Source organism: Salmo salar, chromosome ssa11 (assembly GCF_905237065.1).
Source record: "Salmo salar chromosome ssa11, Ssal_v3.1, whole genome shotgun sequence".
NCBI classification, from domain to species: Eukaryota; Metazoa; Chordata; class Actinopteri; order Salmoniformes; family Salmonidae; genus Salmo; species Salmo salar.
Genome location: NC_059452.1, coordinates 108,538,363 through 108,560,932, shown reverse-complemented (window position 1 = coordinate 108,560,932; position 22,570 = coordinate 108,538,363). Strand labels below are relative to the sequence as shown.

Below are 22,570 nucleotides of genomic sequence, written 5' to 3'. Positions count from 1 at the left end.
TAGTTGATCTGTCCTGACCGTGGACGGTAAGGCTAGTTGATCTGTCCTGACCGTGGACGGTAAGGCTAGTTGATCTGTCCTGACCGTGGACGGTAAGGCTAGTTGATCTGTCCTGACCGTGGACGGTAAGGCTAGTTGATCTGTCCTGACCGTGGACGGTAAGGCTAGTTGATCTGTTCTGACCGTGGACGGTAAGGCTAGATGATCTGTTCTGACCGTGGACAGTAAGGCTAGTTGATCTGTCCTGACCGTGGACGGTAAGGTTAGTTGATCTATTCTGACCGTGGACAGTAAGGCTAGATGATCTGTTCTGACCGTGGACAGTAGTCTGACCGTGGACAGTAAGGCTAGTTGATCTGTTCTGACCGTGGACAGTAAGGCTAGTTGATCTGTCCTGACCGTGGACAGTAAGGCTAGTTGATCTGTTCTGACCGTGGACAGTAAGGTTAGTTGATCTGTTCTGACCGTGGACAGTAAGGCTAGTTGATCTGTTCTGACCGTGGACAGTAAGGCTAGTTGATCTGTTCTGACCGTGGACAGTAGTCTGACCGTGGACAGTAAGGCTAGTTGATCTGTCCTGACCGTGGACAGTAAGGCTAGTTGATCTGTCCTGACCGTGGACAGTAAGGCTAGATGATCTGTTCTGACCGTGGACAGTAAGGCTAGATGATCTGTTCTGACCGTGGACAGTAAGGCTAGTTGATCTGTCCTGACCGTGGACAGTAAGGCTAGTTGATCTGTCCTGACCGTGGACAGTAAGGCTAGTTGATCTGTCCTGACCGTGGACAGTAAGGCTAGTTGATCTGTCCTGACCGTGGACAGTAAGGTTAGTTGATCTATTCAGACCGTGGACAGTAAGGCTAGATGATCTGTTCTGACCGTGGACAGTAGTCTGACCGTGGACAGTAAGGCTAGTTGATCTGTTCTGACCGTGGACAGTAAGGCTAGTTGATCTGTTCTGGCCGTGGACAGTAAGGCTAGTTGATCTGTTCTGGCCGTGGACAGTAAGGCTAGTTGATCTGTTCTGGCCGTGGACAGTAAGGCTAGTTGATCTCTTCTGACCGTGGACGGTAAGGTTAGTTGATCTGTTCTGACCGTGGACGGTAAGGCTAGTTGATCTGTTCTGACCGTGGACGGTAAGGCTAGTTGATCTGTTCTGACCGTGGACGGTAAGGCTAGTTGATCTGTTCTGACCGTGGACGGTAAGGTTAGTTGATCTGTTCTGACCGTGGACAGTAAGGCTAGTTGATCTGTTCTGACCGTGGACGGTAAGGCTAGTTGATCTGTTCTGACCGTGGACAGTAGTCTGACCGTGGACAGTAAGGTTAGTTGATCTGTCCTGACCGTGGACAGTAAGGCTAGTTGATCTGTTCTGACCGTGGACAGTAAGGATAGTTGATCTGTCCTGACCGTGGACAGTAAGGCTAGTTGATCTGTCCTGACCGTGGACAGTAAGGCTAGTTGATCTGTCCTGACCGTGGACAGTAAGGCTAGTTGATCTGTCCTGACCGTGGACAGTAAGGCTAGTTGATCTGTTCTGACCGTGGACAGTAAGGCTAGTTGATCTGTTCTGACCGTGGACAGTAGTCTGACCGTGGACAGTAAGGCTAGTTGATCTGTTCTGACCGTGGACAGTAAGGCTAGTTGATCTGTTCTGACCGTGGACAGTAAGGCTAGTTGATCTGTTCTGACCGTGGACAGTAAGGCTAGTTGATCTGTCCTGACCGTGGACAGTAAGGTTAGTTGATCTATTCAGACCGTGGACAGTAAGGCTAGTTGATCTGTTCTGACCGTGGACAGTAAGGTTAGTTGATCTATTCAAACCGTGGACAGTAAGGCTAGTTGATCTGTTCTGACCGTGGACAGTAGTCTGACCGTGGACAGTAAGGCTAGTTGATCTGTTCTGACCGTGGACAGTAGTCTGACCGTGGACAGTAAGGCTAGTTGATCTATTCAGACCGTGGACAGTAAGGCTAGTTGATCTATTCAGACCGTGGACAGTAGTCTGACCGTGGACAGTAAGGCTAGTTGATCTATTCAGACCGTGGACAGTAGTCTGACCGTGGACAGTAAGGCTAGTTGATCTGTTCTGACCGTGGACAGTAAGGCTAGTTGATCTGTTCTGACCGTGGACAGTAGTCTGACCGTGGACAGTAAGGCTAGTTGATCTATTCAGACCGTGGACAGTAGTCTGACCGTGGACAGTAAGGCTAGTTGATCTATTCAGACCGTGGACAGTAGTCTGACCGTGGACAGTAAGGCTAGTTGATCTATTCAGACCGTGGACAGTAGTCTGACCGTGGACAGTAGTCTGACCGTGGACAGTAAGGCTAGTTGATCTGTTCTGACCGTGGACAGTAGTCTGACCGTGGACAGTAAGGCTAGTTGATCTGTTCAGACCGTGGACAGTAGTCTGACTGTGGACAGTAAGGCTAGTTGATCTGTTCTGACCGTGGACAGTAGTCTGACCGTGGACAGTAAGGTTAGTTGATCTATTCAGACCGTGGACAGTAGTCTGACCGTGGACAGTAAGGCTAGTTGATCTATTCAGACCGTGGACAGTAGTCTGACCGTGGACAGTAAGGCTAGTTGATCTATTCAGACCGTGGACAGTAGTCTGACCGTGGACAGTAAGGCTAGTTGATCTATTCAGACCGTGGACAGTAGTTTGACCGTGGACAGTAAGGCTAGTTGATCTATTCAGACCGTGGACAGTAGTCTGACCGTGGACAGTAAGGCTAGTTGATCTATTCAGACCGTGGACAGTAGTCTGACCGTGGACAGTAAGGCTAGTTGATCTGTTCTGACCGTGGACGGTAAGGCTAGTTGATCTGTTCTGACCGTGGACAGTAGTCTGACCGTGGACAGTAAGGCTAGTTGATCTATTCAGACCGTGGACAGTAAGGCTAGTTGATCTGTTCTGACCGTGGACATTAGGGTTAGTTGATCTATTCAGACCGTGGACAGTAAGGCTAGTTGATCTGTCCTGACCGTGGACAGTAAGGCTAGTTGATCTATTCAGACCGTGGACAGTAGTCTGACCGTGGACAGTAGTCTGACCGTGGACAGTAAGGCTAGTTGATCTGTTCTGACCGTGGACAGTAGTCTGACCGTGGACAGTAAGGCTAGTTGATCTGTTCAGACCGTGGACAGTAGTCTGACCGTGGACAGTAAGGCTAGTTGATCTGTTCTGACCGTGGACAGTAGTCTGACAGTGGACAGTAAGGCTAGTTGATCTATTCAGACCGTGGACAGTAGTCTGACCGTGGACAGTAAGGCTAGTTGATCTGTTCTGACCGTGGACAGTAGTCTGACCGTGGACAGTAAGGCTAGTTGATCTGTTCTGACCGTGGACAGTAGTCTGACCGTGGACAGTAAGGCTAGTTGATCTATTCAGACCGTGGACAGTAGTCTGACCGTGGACAGTAAGGCTAGTTGATCTATTCAGACCGTGGACAGTAGTCTGACCGTGGACAGTAAGGCTAGTTGATCTGTTCTGACCGTGGACAGTAGTCTGACGGTGGACAGTAAGGCTAGTTGATCTGTCCTGACCGTGGACAGTAAGGCTAGTTGATCTATTCAGACCGTGGACAGTAGTCTGACCGTGGACAGTAAGGCTAGTTGATCTATTCAGACCGTGGACAGTAGTCTGACCGTGGACAGTAAGGCTAGTTGATCTATTCAGACCGTGGACAGTAGTCTGACCGTGGACAGTAAGGCTAGTTGATCTATTCAGACCGTGGACAGTAGTCTGACCGTGGACAGTAAGGCTAGTTGATCTATTCAGACCGTGGACAGTAGTCTGACCGTGGACAGTAAGGCTAGTTGATCTATTCAGACCGTGGACAGTAGTCTGACCGTGGACAGTAAGGCTAGTTGATCTGTTCTGACCGTGGACAGTAAGGCTAGTTGATCTGTTCTGACCGTGGACAGTAGTCTGACCGTGGACAGTAAGGCTAGTTGATCTATTCAGACCGTGGACAGTAAGGCTAGTTGATCTGTTCTGACCGTGGACAGTAGGGTTAGTTGATCTATTCAGACCGTGGACAGTAAGGCTAGTTGATCTGTCCTGACCGTGGACAGTAAGGCTAGTTGATCTATTCAGACCGTGGACAGTAGTCTGACCGTGGACAGTAGTCTGACCGTGGACAGTAAGGCTAGTTGATCTGTTCTGACCGTGGCCCGTAGTCTGACCGTGGACAGTAAGGCTAGTTGATCTGTTCAGACCGTGGACAGTAGTCTGACTGTGGACAGTAAGGCTAGTTGATCTGTTCTGACCGTGGACAGTAGTCTGACCGTGGACAGTAAGGTTAGTTGATCTATTCACACCGTGGACAGTAGTCTGACCGTGGACAGTAAGGCTAGTTGATCTATTCAGACCGTGGACAGTAGTCTGACCGTGGACAGTTAGGCTAGTTGATCTATTCAGACCGTGGACAGTAGTCTGACCGTGGACAGTAAGGCTAGTTGATCTATTCAGACCGTGGACAGTAGTCTGACCGTGGACAGTAAGGCTAGTTGATCTATTCAGACCGTGGACAGTAGTCTGACCGTGGACAGTAAGGCTAGTTGATCTGTTCTGACCGTGGACAGTAAGGCTAGTTGATCTGTTCTGACCGTGGACAGTAGTCTGACCGTGGACAGTAAGGCTAGTTGATCTATTCAGACCGTGGACAGTAAGGCTAGTTGATCTGTTCTGACCGTGGACATTAGGGTTAGTTGATCTATTCAGACCGTGGACAGTAAGGCTAGTTGATCTGTCCTGACCGTGGACAGTAAGGCTAGTTGATCTATTCAGACCGTGGACAGTAGTCTGACCGTGGACAGTAGTCTGACCGTGGACAGTAAGGCTAGTTGATCTGTTCTGACTGTGGACAGTAGTCTGACCGTGGACAGTAAGGCTAGTTGATCTGTTCAGACCGTGGACAGTAGTCTGACCGTGGACAGTAAGGCTAGTTGATCTGTTCTGACCGTGGACAGTAGTCTGACCGTGGACAGTAAGGCTAGTTGATCTATTCAGACCGTGGACAGTAGTCTGACCGTGGACAGTAAGGCTAGTTGATCTGTTCTGACCGTGGACAGTAGGGTTAGTTCATCTATTCAGACCGTGGACAGTAAGGCTAGTTGATCTGTCCTGACCGTGGACAGTAAGGCTAGTTGATCTATTCAGACCGTGGACAGTAGTCTGACCGTGGACAGTAGTCTGACCGTGGACAGTAAGGCTAGTTGATCTGTTCTGACCGTGGACAGTAGTCTGACCGTGGACAGTAAGGCTAGTTGATCTGTTCAGACCGTGGACAGTAGTCTGACCGTGGACAGTAAGGCTAGTTGATCTGTTCTGACCGTGGACAGTAGTCTGACCGTGGACAGTAAGGCTAGTTGATCTATTCAGACCGTGGACAGTAGTCTGACCGTGGACAGTAAGGCTAGTTGATCTATTCAGACCGTGGACAGTAGTCTGACCGTGGACAGTAAGGCTAGTTGATCTATTCAGACCGTGGACAGTAGTCTGACCGTGGACAGTAAGGCTAGTTGATCTATTCAGACCGTGGACAGTAGTCTGACCGTGGACAGTAAGGCTAGTTGATCTGTCCTGACCGTGGACAGTAAGGCTAGTTGATCTGTTCTGATCGTGGACAGTAGTCTGACCGTGGACAGTAAGGCTAGTTGATCTATTCAGACCGTGGACAGTAGTCTGACCGTGGACAGTAAGGCTAGTTGATCTATTCAGACCGTGGACAGTAGTCTGACCGTGGACAGTAAGGCTAGTTGATCTGTTCTGACCGTGGACAGTAGTCTGACCGTGGACAGTAAGGCTAGTTGATCTATTCAGACCGTGGACAGTAGTCTGACCGTGGACAGTAAGGCTAGTTGATCTATTCAGACCGTGGACAGTAGTCTGACCGTGGACAGTAAGGCTAGTTGATCTGTTCTGACCGTGGACAGTAGTCTGACCGTGGACAGTAAGGCTAGTTGATCTGTCCTGACCGTGGACAGTAAGGTTAGTTGATCTATTCAGACCGTGGACAGTAAGGCTAGTTGATCTATTCTGACCGTGGACAGTAGTCTGACCGTGGCCAGTAGTCTGACCGTGGACAGTAAGGCTAGTTGATCTGTTCTGACCGTGGACAGTAGTCTGACCGTGGACAGTAAGGCTAGTTGATCTGTTCTGACCGTGGACAGTAGTCTGACCGTGGACAGTAAGGCTAGTTGATCTGTTCAGACCGTGGACAGTAAGGCTAGTTGATCTGTTCTGACCGTGGACAGTAGTCTGACCGTGGACAGTAAGGCTAGTTGATCTATTCAGACCGTGAACAGTAGTCTGACCGTGGACAGTAAGGCTAGTTGATCTGTTCTGACCGTGGACAGTAAGGCTAGTTGATCTGTTCTGACCGTGGACAGTAGTCTGACCGTGGACAGTAAGGCTAGTTGATCTGTTCAGACCGTGGACAGTAGTCTGACCGTGGACAGTAAGGCTAGTTGATCTGTTCTGACCGTGGACAGTAAGGCTAGTTGATCTGTTCTGACCGTGGACAGTAAGGCTAGTTGATCTGTTCTGACCGTGGACAGTAGTCTGACCGTGGACAGTAAGGCTAGTTGATCTGTTCTGACCGTGGACAGTAGTCTGACCGTGGACAGTAAGGCTAGTTGATCTATTCAGACCGTGGACAGTATTCAGACCGTGGACAGTAGTCTGACCGTGGACAGTAGTCAGACCGTGGACAGTAGTCAGACCGTGGACAGTAGTCTGACCGTGGACAGTAGTCTGACCGTGGACAGTAGTCTGACCGTGGACAGTAAGGCTAGTTGATCTATTCAGACCGTGGACAGTAGTCTGACCGTGGACAGTAGTCTGACCGTGGACAGTAAGGCTAGTTGATCTATTCAGACCGTGGACAGTAAGGCTAGTTGATCTATTCAGACCGTGGACAGTAGTCAGACCGTGGACAGTAAGGCTAGTTGATCTATTCTGACCGTGGACAGTAGTCTGACCGTGGACAGTAAGGCTAGTTGATCTATTCAGACCGTGGACAGTAGTCTGACCGTGGACAGTAAGGCTAGTTGATCTGTTCTGACCGTGGACAGTAGTCTGACCGTGGACAGTAAGGCTAGTTGATCTATTCAGACCGTGGACAGTAGTCTGACCGTGGACAGTAAGGCTAGTTGATCTATTCAGACCGTGGACAGTAAGGCTAGTTGATCTATTCTGACCGTGGACAGTAGTCTGACCGTGGACAGTAAGGCTAGTTGATCTATTCAGACCGTGAACAGTAGTCTGACCGTGGACAGTAAGGCTAGTTGATCTATTCTGACCGTGGACAGTAAGGCTAGTTGATCTATTCTGACCGTGGACAGTAGTCTGACCGTGGACAGTAAGGCTAGTTGATCTATTCTGACCGTGGACAGTAGTCTGACCGTGGACAGTAAGGCTAGTTGATCTGTTCTGACCGTGGACAGTAAGGCTAGTTGATCTATTCAGACCGTGGACAGTAAGGCTAGTTGATCTATTCTGACCGTGGACAGTAGTCTGACCGTGGACAGTAAGGCTAGTTGATCTGTTCTGACCGTGGACAGTAGTCTGACCGTGGACAGTAAGGCTAGTTGATCTATTCAGACCGTGGACAGTATTCAGACCGTGGACAGTAGTCTGACCGTGGACAGTAGTCAGACCGTGGACAGTAGTCAGACCGTGGACAGTAGTCTGACCGTGGACAGTAGTCTGACCGTGGACAGTAGTCTGACCGTGGACAGTAAGGCTAGTTGATCTATTCAGACCGTGGACAGTAGTCTGACCGTGGACAGTAGTCTGACCGTGGACAGTAAGGCTAGTTGATCTATTCAGACCGTGGACAGTAAGGCTAGTTGATCTATTCAGACCGTGGACAGTAGTCAGACCGTGGACAGTAAGGCTAGTTGATCTATTCTGACCGTGGACAGTAGTCTGACCGTGGACAGTAAGGCTAGTTGATCTATTCAGACCGTGGACAGTAAGGCTAGTTGATCTATTCAGACCGTGGACAGTAAGGCTAGTTGATCTATTCAGACCGTGGACAGTAAGGCTAGTTGATCTATTCAGACCGTGGACAGTAGTCTGACCGTGGACAGTAAGGCTAGTTGATCTATTCAGACCGTGGACAGTAGTCTGACCGTGGACAGTAGTCTGACCGTGGACAGTAGTCTGACCGTGGACAGTAGTCTGACCGTGGACAGTAAGGCTAGTTGATCTGTTCTGACCGTGGACAGTAAGGCTAGTTGATCTATTCAGACCGTGGACAGTAGTCTGACCGTGGACAGTAGTCTGACCGTGGACAGTAGTCTGACCGTGGACAGTAAGGCTAGTTGATCTATTCTGACCGTGGACAGTAAGGCTAGTTGATCTATTCAGACCGTGGACAGTAGTCTGACCGTGGACAGTAAGGCTAGTTGATCTATTCAGACCGTGGACAGTAGTCAGATCGTGGACAGTAAGGCTAGTTGATCTATTCTGACCGTGGACAGTAGTCTGACCGTGGACAGTAAGGCTAGTTGATCTATTCAGACCGTGGACAGTAAGGCTAGTTGATCTATTGACTAAGAGTCAGACCGTGGACAGTAGTCTGACCGTGGACAGTAAGGCTAGTTGATCTATTCAGACCGTGGACAGTAAGGAGTCTATAGACCGTGGACAGTAAGGCTAGTTGATCTGTTCTGACCGTGGACAGTAGTCAGACCGTGGACAGTAGTCTGACCGTGGACAGTAAGGCTAGTTGATCTATTCAGACCGTGGACAGTAAGGCTAGTTTAAACTGCTCCTATTGTTGTTTGCATTTGTTCAACTTTATCTGAACTGTGTGTGTGCAGATAGCAGCCATCCTGCGGAGGAGGAAGAAGGAGTATTACCTGAAGAGACTACTCCCTGAGATCCTTCAGTCCACGTCCTTCCTCACCGCTAATGGCGGACTATACATCGCCTTCTTCTGCATCCTCAGGTAACACACACACACACACACACACAGTCCTTGAGTGGCCCGACCTGATAGCCAGTCAGAGGGATTTGAAACAGTGCTCTTGTCCTTGGCCCAGTAGGTTGAAGAGGGTGAAGTCCATAGCTTACTAGATGGTACCAGGCAGGTTCGGATAAGACTTGAGATATGTTATCTTGTTTGGTGTGTGTGTTAGGAGACTGCTGGGTGGCTTCACCTCCTGGTCAGCTGGGTTCGGTGCAGCTCTACCTGCCTCTTACATCTCTATCCTCATGGAACGCAAGAGCAGGTAAACCTCTTCTCTCCTCTCCCCTTTCCTTCCCCCCTCCTCTCCCCCCTCTCCTCCCCCTCCTCTCTTCCCTCTTCCCCTCCTCTCTCCCCTTTTCCCTTCTTCCCTTCCCCCTCCTCTCTCCCCTTCCCCCCTCCTCTCTTCCCTTCCCCCCTCCTCTCTTCCCTTCCCCCCTCCTCTCTTCCCTTCCCCCTCCTCTCTCCTCTTCCCTTCTCCTCTTCCCCTCCTCTCTTCCCCTCCTCTCTTCCCTCTTCCCCTCCTCTCTTCCCTCTTCCCCTCCTCTCTTCCCTCTTCCCCTCCTCTCCTCTTCCCCTCCTCTCTTCCTTTCCCCCTCCTCTCTTCCCTTTTCCCTTCTCCTCTTCCCCTCCTCTCTTCCCCTCCTCTCTTCCCTCTTCCCCTCCTCTCTTCCCTCTTCCCCTCCTCTCTTCCCTCTTCCCCTCCTCTCTTCCCTCTTCCCCCCCCTCTCCTCTTCCCCTCCTCTCTTCCCTCCTCCCCTCTCCTCTCCTCCCCCCTCCTCTCCTCCCCTTTCTCTCTTTTCTCCTCCTCTCCACAGGTTTAATCATTATTATTGATGTATGTTTTCTTGTAGGAGAGGCCTGCTGACGATCTACATGGCCAACCTGGTAAGAGACGTGTACTTCTTCTGACCACCTCTCTACTTGTTACAGCCCTGCTGTTACACTGAGATCGTATGATGGGAACGTGGGCGGACGGACGGACGGGCAGACATACATGTGAATAACTATTGTTTGTGCGTGTGTTTTGTTTCCTAGGCGACAGAGACCTTGTTCCGAATGGCCGTCACACGAGGCATCGTTAACCCTCTCAAACACGGGGAGGTAGGATGGAGGAGGAGGGTGGATGGATGGATGGCTGGATGGAGAGGGAGGGATTGGTGGGAGGGAGGATGGAGGGGGGAGGAGGATGGGGTGGGGGGGAGGGAGGAGGAGGATGGATGGATGGAGGGGAGGGAGGGAGGATGGATGGATGGATGGATGGAGGGAGGGAGGGGGATGGATGGAGGGAGGGAGGTAGGATGGAGGGGGAGGGAGGATGGTGGGAGGGAGGGAGGGAGGATGGTGGGAGGGATGGAGGGAGGGTCGGAGGGAGGGAGGATGGAGGGATGGATGGATGGAGGGGGGAGGGAGGGAGGTAAGATTGAGGGGAGGAGGTAGGATGGAGGGGGGAGGGGGTGGAGGGATGGAGGGGGAGGAGGGATGGATGGGAGGATGGGGAGGAGGGAGGGAGGGAGGATGGAGGGGGGAGGATGGATGGGAGGAGGGAGGATGGGAGGCGAGATGGAGGGAGGATGGAGGGGAGGAGGGAGGGAGGATGGAGGGGGAGGAGCGATGGAGGGGGAGGGAGGATGGATGAGGGGGAGGGAGGGAGGATGGAGTGGGAGGAGAATGGATGGATGGATGGATGGAGAGGGAGGGATTGGTGGGAGGGGGGAGGAGGGAGGGAGGGGGATGGTGGGAGGGGAGGGAGGATGGAGGAGGATGGATGGATGGAGGGGAGGGAGGATGGATGGAGGGAGGAGGATGGATGGATGGAGGGGAGGGAGGTAGGATGGAGGGGGAGGAGGTAGGATGGAGGGGAGGGAGGGGAGGATGGAGGGAGGGGGGAGGATCGATGGATGGAGGGAGGATGGAGGGAGGGAGGGAGGATGTTGGGTGGGGAGGATGGAGGGGGGAGGAGGAGGGGGGATGGAGGGGGAGGAGGATGGATGGGTGGAGGGATGGAGGGGAGGATGGAGGGGAGGAGGATGGAGGGATGGAGGATGGAGGGGAGGAGGTGGGGGAGGGAGGATGGATGGGGGGGAGGGAGGGAGGGAGGATGGATGGGGGGGAGGGAGGGAGGATGGATGGAGGGAGGGGGAGGATGGTGGGAGGGAGGGAGGATGGAGGGGGAGGGGGTGAGCGAGGATGGGTGGAAGGGGAGGAGGGAGGATGGAGGGGGGGAGGATGATGGAGGGAGGGAGGGAGGGAGGGTGGATGGATGGATGGAGGGATGGAGGGAGGGAGGATGGCGTTTGAGGAAGTGTCATTATTTTAATTGAGTCTCTCTCTGTCTCTCTCTCTCTCTCTCTCTGTCTCTCTCTCTGTCTCTCTCTCTGTCTCTCTCTCTGTCTCTCTCTCTCTGTCTCTCTCTCTCTGTCTCTCTCTCTGTCTCTCTCTCTCTGTCTCTCTGTCTCTGTCTCTCTCTCTGTCTCTCTCTCTGTCTCTCTCTCTTTCTCTCTCTCTGTCTGTCTCTCTCTCTCTGTCTCTCTGTCTCTCTCTCTCTGTCTCTCTGTCTCTCTGTCTCTGTCTCTCTGTCTCTGTCTCTCTGTCTCTGTCTCTCTGTCTCTGTCTCTCTGTCTCTCTCTCTTTCTGTCTCTCTGTCTCTCTCTCTTTCTCTCTCTCTTTCTCTCTCTCTGTCTCTCTCTCTGTCTCTCTCTCTGTCTCTCTCTCTGTCTCTCTCTCTCTGTCTCTCTGTCTCTCCAGGTTCTGCTGTTCTGTATGACAGCGTCTCTCTACATGTTCTTCTTCAGGAGTAAAGATGGACTGAAAGGATTCTCTTTCTCAGCGCTCAAGTAAAGGGTTCTATATGAAACTGACTGGTTTGGGATTTAGCATGTGTCTAGTGGTGATTTCGGCAGTATTTATTTCCTTAACCTCTATGGGCCAGTGGGACGCTTGCGTCCCACCTACTCAACAGCCAGTGGAATCCCGTGGCGCGATATTCAAATACCTCAAATGCAAAAACTTCATTTTTTCAAACATATGACTATTTTACACCATTTTAAAGACAAGACTCTCGTTAATCTAACCACACTGTCCGATTTCAAAAAGGCTTTACAATGAAAGCAAAACATTACATTATGTCAGCAGAGTACCAAGCCAGAAATTATCAGACACCCATTTTTCAAGCTAGCATATAATGTCACATAAACCCAAACCACAGCTAAATGCAGCACTAACCTTTGATGATCTTCATCAGATGACAACCCTAGGACATTATGTTATACAATACATGCATGTTTTGTTCAATCAAGTTCATATTTATATCAAAAAACAGCTTTTTACATTAGCATGTGACTAGCATGTGACTAGCATTCCCACCGAACACTGCCGGTGAATTTACTAAATTACTCACGATAAACGTTCACAAAAAACATAACAATTATTTTAAGAATTATAGATACAGAACTCCTCTATGCACTCGATATGTCCGATTTTAAAATAGCTTTTCGGTGAAAGCACATTTTGCAATATTCTCAGTAGATAGCCCGGCATCACAGGGCTAGCTATTTAGACACCCAGCAAGTTTAGCACTCACCAAAGTCAGATTTACTATAAGAAAAATGTTATTACCTTTGCTGTTCTTCATCAGAATGCACTCCCAGGACTTCTACTTCAATAACAAATGTTGGTTTGGTCCCAAATAATCCATTGTTATATCCAAATAGCGGCGTTTTGTTCGTGCGTTCAAGACACTATCCGAAAGGGTAAATAAGGGTGACGAGCATGGCGCATTTCGTGACACAAAATGTCTAAATATTCCATTACTGTACTTCGAAGCATGTCAACCGCTGTTTAAAATCAATTTTTATGCCATTTTTCTCGTAAAAAAAGCGATAATATTCTGACCGGGAATCTGCGTTTAGGTAAAAAGAGGAAAGAAAATAAAGCACGGGGGTCGACTCGGGCACGCGCCTAAGCCCATTGTCCTCTGATCGGCCACTTGCCAAACGCGATAATGTGTTTCAGCCAGAGGCTGCCTCGATATCATTCAGCTTTTTCACGGGCTCTGAGAGCCTATGGGAGCCGTAGGAAGTGTCACGTTACAGCAAAGATCCTCAGTCTTCAATAAAAAGAGCCAAGATGAACAAGAACTTGTCAGACAGGCCACTTCCTGTTCAGAATCTTCTCAGGTTTTTGCCTGCCATATGAGTTCTGTTATACTCACAGACACCATTCAAACAGTTTTAGAAACTTTAGGGTGTTTTCTATCCAAAGCCAATAATTATATGCATATTCTAGTTACTGGGCAGGAGTAGTAACCAGATTAAATCGGGTATGTTTTTTTATCCGGCCGTGTCAATACTAGCCCTAACAGGTTAAACCTCCAGCTTTGGGCTGGATTTACCAATGTGTAATTCATACATACATAATCTATGAGCAGAATTACTATTTTACCTCAATTAACCACAAACTTCCTGGTTTGAAAGTGACTGTTTACTGAAAGCTGTGCAGCGCCACACGGTGATGTACTGTAAGGTTGGGGGGCCCAGCCCCCTGCCACTTTCAGTTCCAGCCAATGAGCTTCAGTCCCTCACCATTTGAGTGAAAGCTAGCAAGATGCACACACTGTCTATATATTATATATCTACCTGATCTGTCCTGGCCGTTACAGCTAGAGGTTAGGGGAAGTGTTTATCTATATATTATATATCTACCTGATCTGTCCTGACCGTTACAGCTAGAGGTTAGGGGAAGTGTTTATCTATATATTATATATCTACCTGATCTGTCCTGACCGTTACAGCTAGAGGTTAGGGGAAGTGTTTATCTATATATTATATATCTACCTGATCTGTCCTGGCCGTTACAGCTAGAGGTTAGGGGAAGTGTTTATCTATATATTATATATCTACCTGATCTGTCCTGACCGTTACAGCTAGAGGTTAGGGGAAGTGTTTATCTATATATTATATATCTACCTGATCTGTCCTGACCGTTACAGCTAGAGGTTAGGGGAAGTGTTTATCTATATATTATATATCTACCTGATCTGTCCTGACCGTTACAGCTAGAGGTTAGGGGAAGTGTTTATCTATATATTATATATCTACCTGATCTGTCCTGACCGTTACAGCTAGAGGTTAGGGGAAGTGTTTATCTATATATTATATATCTACCTGATCTGTCCTGGCCGTTACAGCTAGAGGTTAGGGGAAGTGTTTATCTATATATTATATATCTACCTGATCTGTCCTGACCGTTACAGCTAGAGGTTAGGGGAAGTGTTTATCTATATATTATATATCTACCTGATCTGTCCTGACCGTTACAGCTAGAGGTTAGGGGAAGTGTTTATCTATATATTATATATCTACCTGATCTGTCCTGACCGTTACAGCTAGAGGTTAGGGGAAGTGTTTATCTATATATTATATATCTACCTGATCTTTCCTGACCGTTACAGCTAGAGGTTAGGGGAAGTGTTTATCTATATATTATATATCTACCTGATCTGTCCTGACCGTTACAGCTAGAGGTTAGGGGAAGTGTTTATCTATATATTATATATCTACCTGATCTGTCCTGACCGTTACAGCTAGAGGTTAGGGGAAGTGTTTATCTATATATTATATATCTACCTGATCTGTCCTGACCGTTACAGCTAGAGGTTAGGGGAAGTGTTTATCTATATATTATATATCTACCTGATCTGTCCTGACCGTTACAGCTAGAGGTTAGGGGAAGTGTTTATCTATATATTATATATCTACCTGATCTGTCCTGACCGTTACAGCTAGAGGTTAGGGGAAGTGTTTATCTATATATTATATATCTACCTGATCTGTCCTGGCCGTTACAGCTAGAGGTTAGGGGAAGTAGTACCAGTACCTAGTCTACAGTTGAAGTTGGAAGTTTACATACACCTTAGCCAAATACATTTCAACTCAGTTTTTCACAATTCCTGACATTTAATCAGAGTAAAAATTCCCTGTCTTAGATCAGTTAGGATCACCACTTTTATTTTAAGAATGTGAAATGTCAGAATAATATTAGAGAGAATGATTTATTTCAGCTTTTATTTCTTTCATCACATTCCCAGTGGGTCAGAAGTTTACATACACTCAATTAGTATTTGGTAGCATTGTCTTTAAATTGTTTAACTTGGGTCAAATGTTTCGGGCAGCCTTCCACAAGCTTCCCACAATAAGTTGGGTGAATTTTGGCCCATTCCTCCTGACAAAGCTGGTGTAACTGAGTCAGGTTTGTAGGCCTCCTTGCTCGCATTCGCTTTTTCAGTTCTTCCCACAAATGTTCTATAGGATTGAGGTCAGGGCTTTGTGATGGCCTCTCCAATGCCTTGACTTTGTTGTCCTTAAGTCATTTTGCCACAACTTTGGAAGTATGCTTGGGGTCATTGTCCATTTGGAAGACCCATTTGCGACCAAGCTTTAACTTCCTGACTGATGTCTTCAGATGTTGCTTCAATATATCCACATAATTTCCCTGCCTCATGATGCCATCTATTTTGTGAAGTGCACCAGTCCCTCCTGCAGTAAAGCACCCCCACAACATGATGCTGCCACCCCCGTGCTTCATGGTTGGGATGGTGTTCTACGGCTTGCGAGCCCCTTTTTTCTCCAAACATAACGATGGTCATTATGGCCAAACAGTTCTATTTTTGTTTCATCAGACCAGAGGACATTTCTCCAAAAAGTACGATCTTTGTCCCCATGTCCAGTTGCAAACCGTAGTCTGGCTTTTTTATGGCAGTTTTGGAGCAGTGGCTTCTTCCTTGCTGAGCGGCCTTTCAGGTTATGTCGATATAGGACTAGTTTTACTGTGGATATAGATACTTTTGTACCTGTTTCCTCCAGCATCTTCACAAGGTCCTTTGCTGTTGTTCTGGGATTGATTTGCACTTTTTGCACCAAAGTACGTTCATCTCTAGGAGACAGAACGCGTCTCCTTCCTGAGCGGTATGACGGCTGCGTGGTCCCATGGTGTTTATACTTGCGTACTACCACCGTTACAGCTAGAGGTTAGAGGAAGTGTTTATCTATATATGATATATCTGTGCCGTTGTGATGATTGCTTTACTCCTAAAGGTTCATCGTTGGGAAGGAGGAGATTCCAACGCACTCCAACCTGTCTGAGCACAGCTTTCCACAACCCCCAGACACATCCGTCAACACAGAGTCACAGAGGTCAACAGGAAGCCCAGCATCTGGCAGGAAGTCCCTCATCACCCTCACCAGGAGACTGCTAGAATCTATGTGAGGACAACACGCACAGTAACGTTTGCGCACACACACACACACACACAGTAACATTTACAAGCACACACACACAGTAACATTTACAAGCAAACACACACACACACACAGTAACGTTTACACACACAGAGTTGTAGTGACCGTGTTGTTTGTCTCCAGATGCAAGCATGGACCCAGACATAGATGCTGTAAACACTACCAGGACAACTGCATAGCCTACTGCGTCAAGGTGAGATACCTGTCACTACCAGGACAACTGCATAGCCGACTGCGTCAAGGTGAGATACCTGTCACTACCAGGACAACTGCATAGCCTACTGCGTCAAGGTGAGATACCTGTCACTACCAGGACAACTGCATAGCCGACTGCGTCAAGGTGAGATACCTGTCACTACCAGGACAACTGCATAGCCTACTGCGTCAAGGTGAGATACCTGTCACTACCAGGACAACTGCATAGCCTACTGCGTCAAGGTGAGATACCTGTCACTACCAGGACAACTGCATAGCCTACTGCGTCAAGGTGAGATACCTGTCACTACCAGGACAACTGCATAGCCTACTGCGTCAAGGTGAGATACCTGTCACTACCAGGACAACTGCATAGCCTACTGCGTCAAGGTGAGATACCTGTCACTACCAGGACAACTGCATAGCCTACTGCGTCAAGGTGAGATACCTGTCAGGTGCTGTGAGGAAGGAAAAACATTCCCTGAAAAGTATTTTTTGGATATTTGATCTTAATTTCAACACGATTGACAGTAAAGAAAAAACCTAATTTAACAAATACACTTTGCAATCATTTATGTAGAAATCCAGGTTTGTACACCCCTATCTTTATCATAGAATCAGATGCACCAAAATAGGTGATAGGAATCATTAGAGAGTAATTTGGAGGGTCCAGTCTTCCATGAAGATCAGAAACTGGGTTTGGATTGGTAGGGTCCAGCCTTCCATGAAGATCAGAACCTGGGTCTGGATTGGTAGGGTCCAGCCTTCCATGAAGATCAGAAACTGGGTCTGGATTGGTAGGGTCCAGCCTTCCATGAAGATCAGAAACTGGGTCTGGATTGGTAGGGTCCAGCCTTCCATGAAGATCAGATACTGGGTCTGGTTTGGTAGGGTCCAGCCTTCCATGAAGATCAGATACTGGGTTTGGATTGGTAGGGTCCAGCCTTCCATGAAGATCAGAAACTGGGTCTGGATTGGTAGGGTCCAGCCTTCCATGAAGATCAGAAACTGGGTCTGGATTGGTAGGGTCCAGCCTTCCATGAAGATCAGAAACTGGGTCTGGATTGGTAGGGTCCAGCCTTCCATGAAGATCGGAAACTGGGTTTGGATTGGTAGGGTCCAGCCTTCCATGAACATCATAAACTGGGTCTGGATTGGTCTTAAACATACAGGTGTGTGGTAACACGTTATGCCAAGACCAAAAGAGCTCTCTGAGGCCCTCAGAATAAACATTGATGAGGCCCATGAGTCTGGGAGGAGTTACAAGCAATTTCACAGCACTGTACACTGAATGTACAAAACATTAAGGTGTCGTCGTCTCGTCCCGTCCCGTCCCCCCCCTTGCCCTCAGCCTCATTTTGTCTGGGCATGGACTCCACAAGGTGTTGGAAGCGTTCCACAGGGATACTGGCCCATGTTCACTCCAATGCTTCCCCACAGTTGTGTCAAGTTGGCTGGATGTCCTTTGGGTGGTGGATCATTCTTGATACACACAGGAAACTGTTGAGTGTGAAAAACCCAGCAGCGTTGCAGTTCTTGACACAAACCGGTGCGCTTGACACCTACTACCATACCCCCCCCCTTCAAAGGCACTGAAGTCTTTTGTCTTGCCCCATTCACCCTCTGAATGAAACACATACACAATCCATAACTCAAGGCTTAAAAATCCTTCTTTAACCTGTCTCCTCCCTTTCGTCTACACTACCGTTCAAAAGTTTGGGGTCACTTAAAAATTGTTTTTGAAAGAAAATCACTTTTTTTTTTGTCCATTTTTAAAATAACATCAAATTGATAAAATCAAAGTTTATTTGTCACGTGTGCCGAATACAACAGGTGTAGTAGACCTCACAGTGAAATGCTGAATACAACAGGTGTAGTAGACCTTACAGTGAAATGCTGAATACAACAGGTGTAGTAGACCTCACAGTGAAATGCTGAATACAACAGGTGTAGTAGACCTCACAGTGAAATGCTGAATACAACAGGTGTAGTAGACCTCACAGTGAAATGCTGAATACAACAGGTGTAGTAGACCTCACAGTGAAATGCTGAATACAACAGGTGTAGTAGACCTCACAGTGAAATGCTGAATACAACAGGTGTAGTAGACCTCACAGTGAAATGCTGAATACAACAGGTGTAGTAGACCTCACAGTGAAATGCTGAATACAACAGGTGTAGTAGACCTCACAGTGAAATGCTGAATACAACAGGTGTAGTAGACCTCACAGTGAAATGCTGAATACAACAGGTGTAGTAGACCTTACAGTGAAATGCTGAATACAACAGGTGTAGTAGACCTTACAGTGAAATGCTGAATACAACAGGTGTAGTAGACCTCACAGTGAAATGCTGAATACAACAGGTGTAGTAGACCTCACAGTGAAATGCTGAATACAACAGGTGTAGTAGACCTCACAGTGAAATGCTGAATACAACAGGTGTAGTAGACCTCACAGTGAAATGCTGAATACAACAGGTGTAGTAGACCTCACAGTGAAATGCTGAATACAACAGGTGTAGTAGACCTCACAGTGAAATGCTGAATACAACAGGTGTAGTAGACCTCACAGTGAAATGCTGAATACAACAGGTGTAGACCTTACAGTGAAATGCTTACTTACAGGCTCTAACCAATAGTGCAAAAACATAGGTATGAGGTGAACAATAGATAAGTAAAGTAATAAAAAACAACAGTAAAAAGACAGTGAAAAATAACAGTAGAGGGGCTATATACAGTAGAGGGGCTATATACAGTAGAGGGGCTATATACAGTAGAGGGGCTATATACAGTAGAGGGGCTATATACAGTAGAGGGGCTATAATAAAACTGGCCTTCTTTAGACTAGTTGAGTATCTGGAGCATCAGCATATGTGGGTTCCATTACAGGTTCAAAATGGCCAGAAACAAAGAACTTTCTTCCGAGACTCGTCAGTCTATTCTTGTTCTGAGAAATGAAGGCTATTCCATGCGAAAAATGTCCAAGAAACTGAAGATCTCGTACAACGCTGTGTACTACTCCCTTCACAGAACAGAGCAAACTGGCTCTAACCAGAATAGAAAGAGGAGTGGGAGGCCCCGGTGCACAACTGAGCAAGAGGACAAGTACATTAGAGTGTCTAGTTTGAGAAACAGACGCCTCACAAGTCCTCAACTGGCAGCTTCATTAAATAGTTCCCACAAAACACCAGTCTCAACGTCAACAGTGAAGAGGCGACTCCGGGATGCCGGCCTTCTAGGCAGAGTTCCTCTGTCCAGTGTCTGTGTTCTTTTCCCCATCTTAATCTTTTATTTTTATTGGCCAGTCTGAGATGTGGCTTTTTTCTTTGCAACTCTGGTCGGCTTCACAAGCGTTCCCAGAAGTCTGGTGATGTCTCAGTTTAGAAATTGAAATCGTATTTTAATACTGTGGTTTCCATGGCTACCTGATCCAGTGTTGTCTGAAGGTTATAACGACGTTATAGTAACGTTATATTAATGTTGTTTCCAGGGCTTCATCCGTATGTTCAGTGTGGGCTACCTGATCCAGTGTTGTCTGAAGGTTATAACGACGTTATAGTAACGTTATATTAATGTTGTTTCCAGGGCTTCATCCGTATGTTCAGTGTGGGCTACCTGATCCAGTGTTGTCTGAAGGTTATAACGACGTTATAGTAACGTTATATTAATGTTGTTTCCAGGGCTTCATCCGTATGTTCAGTGTGGGCTACCTGATCCAGTGTTGTCTGAAGGTTCCGTCAGCGTTCCGCCAGGTCTTCACGAAGCCGTCCCGCCTCCCCTCTCTCTTCTACAACAAAGAGAACTTTCAGCTCGGTGCGTTCCTCGGCTCCTTCGTCTCTATATACAAGGTAAACGCTAGATTCAGTGTTGGGATTAGTTACTTTAAACAAAAGTCATATTGCGTATTACTCTTTTTAACTAATGACGTATTTCTCCCTGGGAAACGTAATGAGTTGCGATACCAGTTAAGAGGTTCACCGCTGTTATTCTGAAACCTGTTCTGCGATACCAGTTAAGAGGTTCACCGCTGTTATTCTGAAACCTGTTCTGCGATACCAGTTAAGAGGTTCACCGCTGTTATTCTGAAACCTGTTCTGCAATACCAGTTAAGAGGTTCACCGCTGTTATTCTGAAACCTGTTCTGCAATACCAGTTAAGAGGTTCACCGCTGTTATTCTGAAACCTGTTCTTACTCTTTTCATTTCTCTGCTTGACATGATCTAATAACTCAAGCAGAGTTTGGTAACACTTTTCTAGTTTGGCACACAGAAACTACAGGCCATGAGTAACTGGGTAAAAAAAGAATGGCTCCGATTGGCCTGTAGGTGGCTCTGATTGGCCTGTAGGTGGCTCTGATTGGCCTGTAGGTGGCTCTGATTGGCCTGTAGGTGGCTCTGATTGGCCTGTAGGTGGCTCTGATTGGCCTGTAGGTGGCTCTGATTGGCCTGTAGGTGGCTCTGATTGGCCTGTAGGTGGCTCTGATTGGCCTGTAGGTGGCTCCGATTGGCCTGTAGGTGGCTCCGATTGGCCTGTAGGTGGCTCCGATTGGCCTGTAGGTGGCTCCGATTGGCCTGTAGGTGGCTCCGATTGGCCTGTAGGTGGCTCTGTTATAAGCAGTCTCACTTAAACCCTCATATCCACCGCCCCGTTTGACCTAGAGACTTGAAACTTTGTTTTGTAGGTGTCTTTCCTCATGCTGAACAAATTTGCCTCAAGGACCCATCAGGTCTGCCTGGATAGGTTGTCCTCCATCTTGGACAGTTTGAACGTGTGAAGTGTGGTTCTCAGTGATGTGTTGGATTGACCCCAAACATACCACTTTGTATTCAGGACAGAAAGTTAATTTCTCTGCCACATTTTTTTTGTTGCTGTTTTACTTTAGTGCCTTATTGCAAACAGGATGCATGTTTTGGAATATTTTGTATTCTGTACAGGCTTCCTTATTTTACATTAGTATTGTGGAGTAACTACAATGTTGTTGATCCATCCTCAGTTTTCTCCGATCACAGCCATTAAACTCTGTAACTGTTTTAAAGTCACCATTGGTCTCTTGGTGAAAATCCCTGAGCAGTTTCCTTCCTCTCCGGCAACTGAGTTAGGAAGGGACGCCTGTAACATGTTACCCCCAACACTGTATATAATCCCTCTCTTCTTCTTCTCTATCATTCCTAGGGTCCTAAGGTACATTATATTCTCTCCTTCTCTTTCTCTCTGATCTGAACTACTCTCTCTCTCTCCCCCAGGGGACCAGCTGCTTGCTGCGTTGGGTGCGTAACCTTGATGACGAGCTCCACGCTCTCATAGCGGGTAGGTCAGTCTTTCCCGTGTCAAATCAGCTAGCTGGAAGTCTTGCCACTGTCCAATCAGCTAGCTGGAAGTCTTGCCACTGTCCAATCAGCTAGCTGGAAGTCTTGCCACTGTCCAATCAGCTAGCTGGAAGTCTTGCCACTGTCCAATCAGCTAGCTGGAAGTCTTGCCACTGTCCAATCAGCTAGCTGGAAGTCTTGCCACTGTCCAATCAGCTAGCTGGAAGTCTTGCCACTGTCCAATCAGCTAGTCATCGGTTACAGAGTCCAGCAATGCATTCATTTCTGTTTCTGTTTTCGTCCCATTTGAATCTCCTCTTTCTCTCCCTCTCTCCTCTTTCTCTCCCTCTCTCCTCTTTCTCTCCATCTCTCCTCTTTCTCTCCCTCTCTCCTCTTTCTCTCCCTCTCTCCTCTTTCTCTCCCTCTCTCCTCTTTCTCTCCCTCTCTCCTCTTTCTCTCCCTCTCTCCTCTTTCTCTCCCTCTCTCCTCTTTCTCTCCCTCTCTCCTCTTTCTCTCCCTCTCTCCTCTTTCTCTCTCTCCCTCTCTCCTCTTTCTCTCTCTCCTCTTCTCTCTCTCCCTCTCTCCTCTTTCTCTCTCTCCCTCTCTCCTCTTTCTCTCTCTCCCTCTCTCCTCTTTCTCTCTCTCCCTCTCTCCTCTTTCTCTCTCTCCATCTCTCCTCTTTCTCTCTCTCCATCTCTCCTCTTTCTCTCTCTCCATCTCTCCTCTTTCTCTCTCTCCATCTCTCCTCTTTCTCTCTCTCCATCTCTCCTCTTTCTCTCTCTC

At 47.8% G+C, this 22,570-nt stretch overlaps 1 protein-coding gene across 2 annotated transcripts in view; it reads left to right on the top strand.

Annotated features, from left to right (window-relative positions):
- Positions 1 to 22,570, top strand: part of tmem135 (transmembrane protein 135) — a 40,553-nt gene that overhangs the window by 8,148 nt on the left and 9,835 nt on the right. Inside the window, exons 2-10 of one of the 2 annotated variants that reach the window (XM_045690270.1) lie at positions 8,842 to 8,969; positions 9,160 to 9,252; positions 9,842 to 9,875; positions 10,026 to 10,091; positions 11,736 to 11,824; positions 16,082 to 16,249; positions 16,409 to 16,478; positions 20,162 to 20,329; positions 21,725 to 21,788. In XM_045690270.1, coding sequence (XP_045546226.1) covers positions 8,842 to 8,969; positions 9,160 to 9,252; positions 9,842 to 9,875; positions 10,026 to 10,091; positions 11,736 to 11,824; positions 16,082 to 16,249; positions 16,409 to 16,478; positions 20,162 to 20,329; positions 21,725 to 21,788 — 880 coding nt within the window. The remainder of the gene's footprint in view (positions 1 to 8,841; positions 8,970 to 9,159; positions 9,253 to 9,841; positions 9,876 to 10,025; positions 10,092 to 11,735; positions 11,825 to 16,081; positions 16,250 to 16,408; positions 16,479 to 20,161; positions 20,330 to 21,724; positions 21,789 to 22,570) is intronic. The other variant, XM_045690271.1, reaches the window with a different exon arrangement.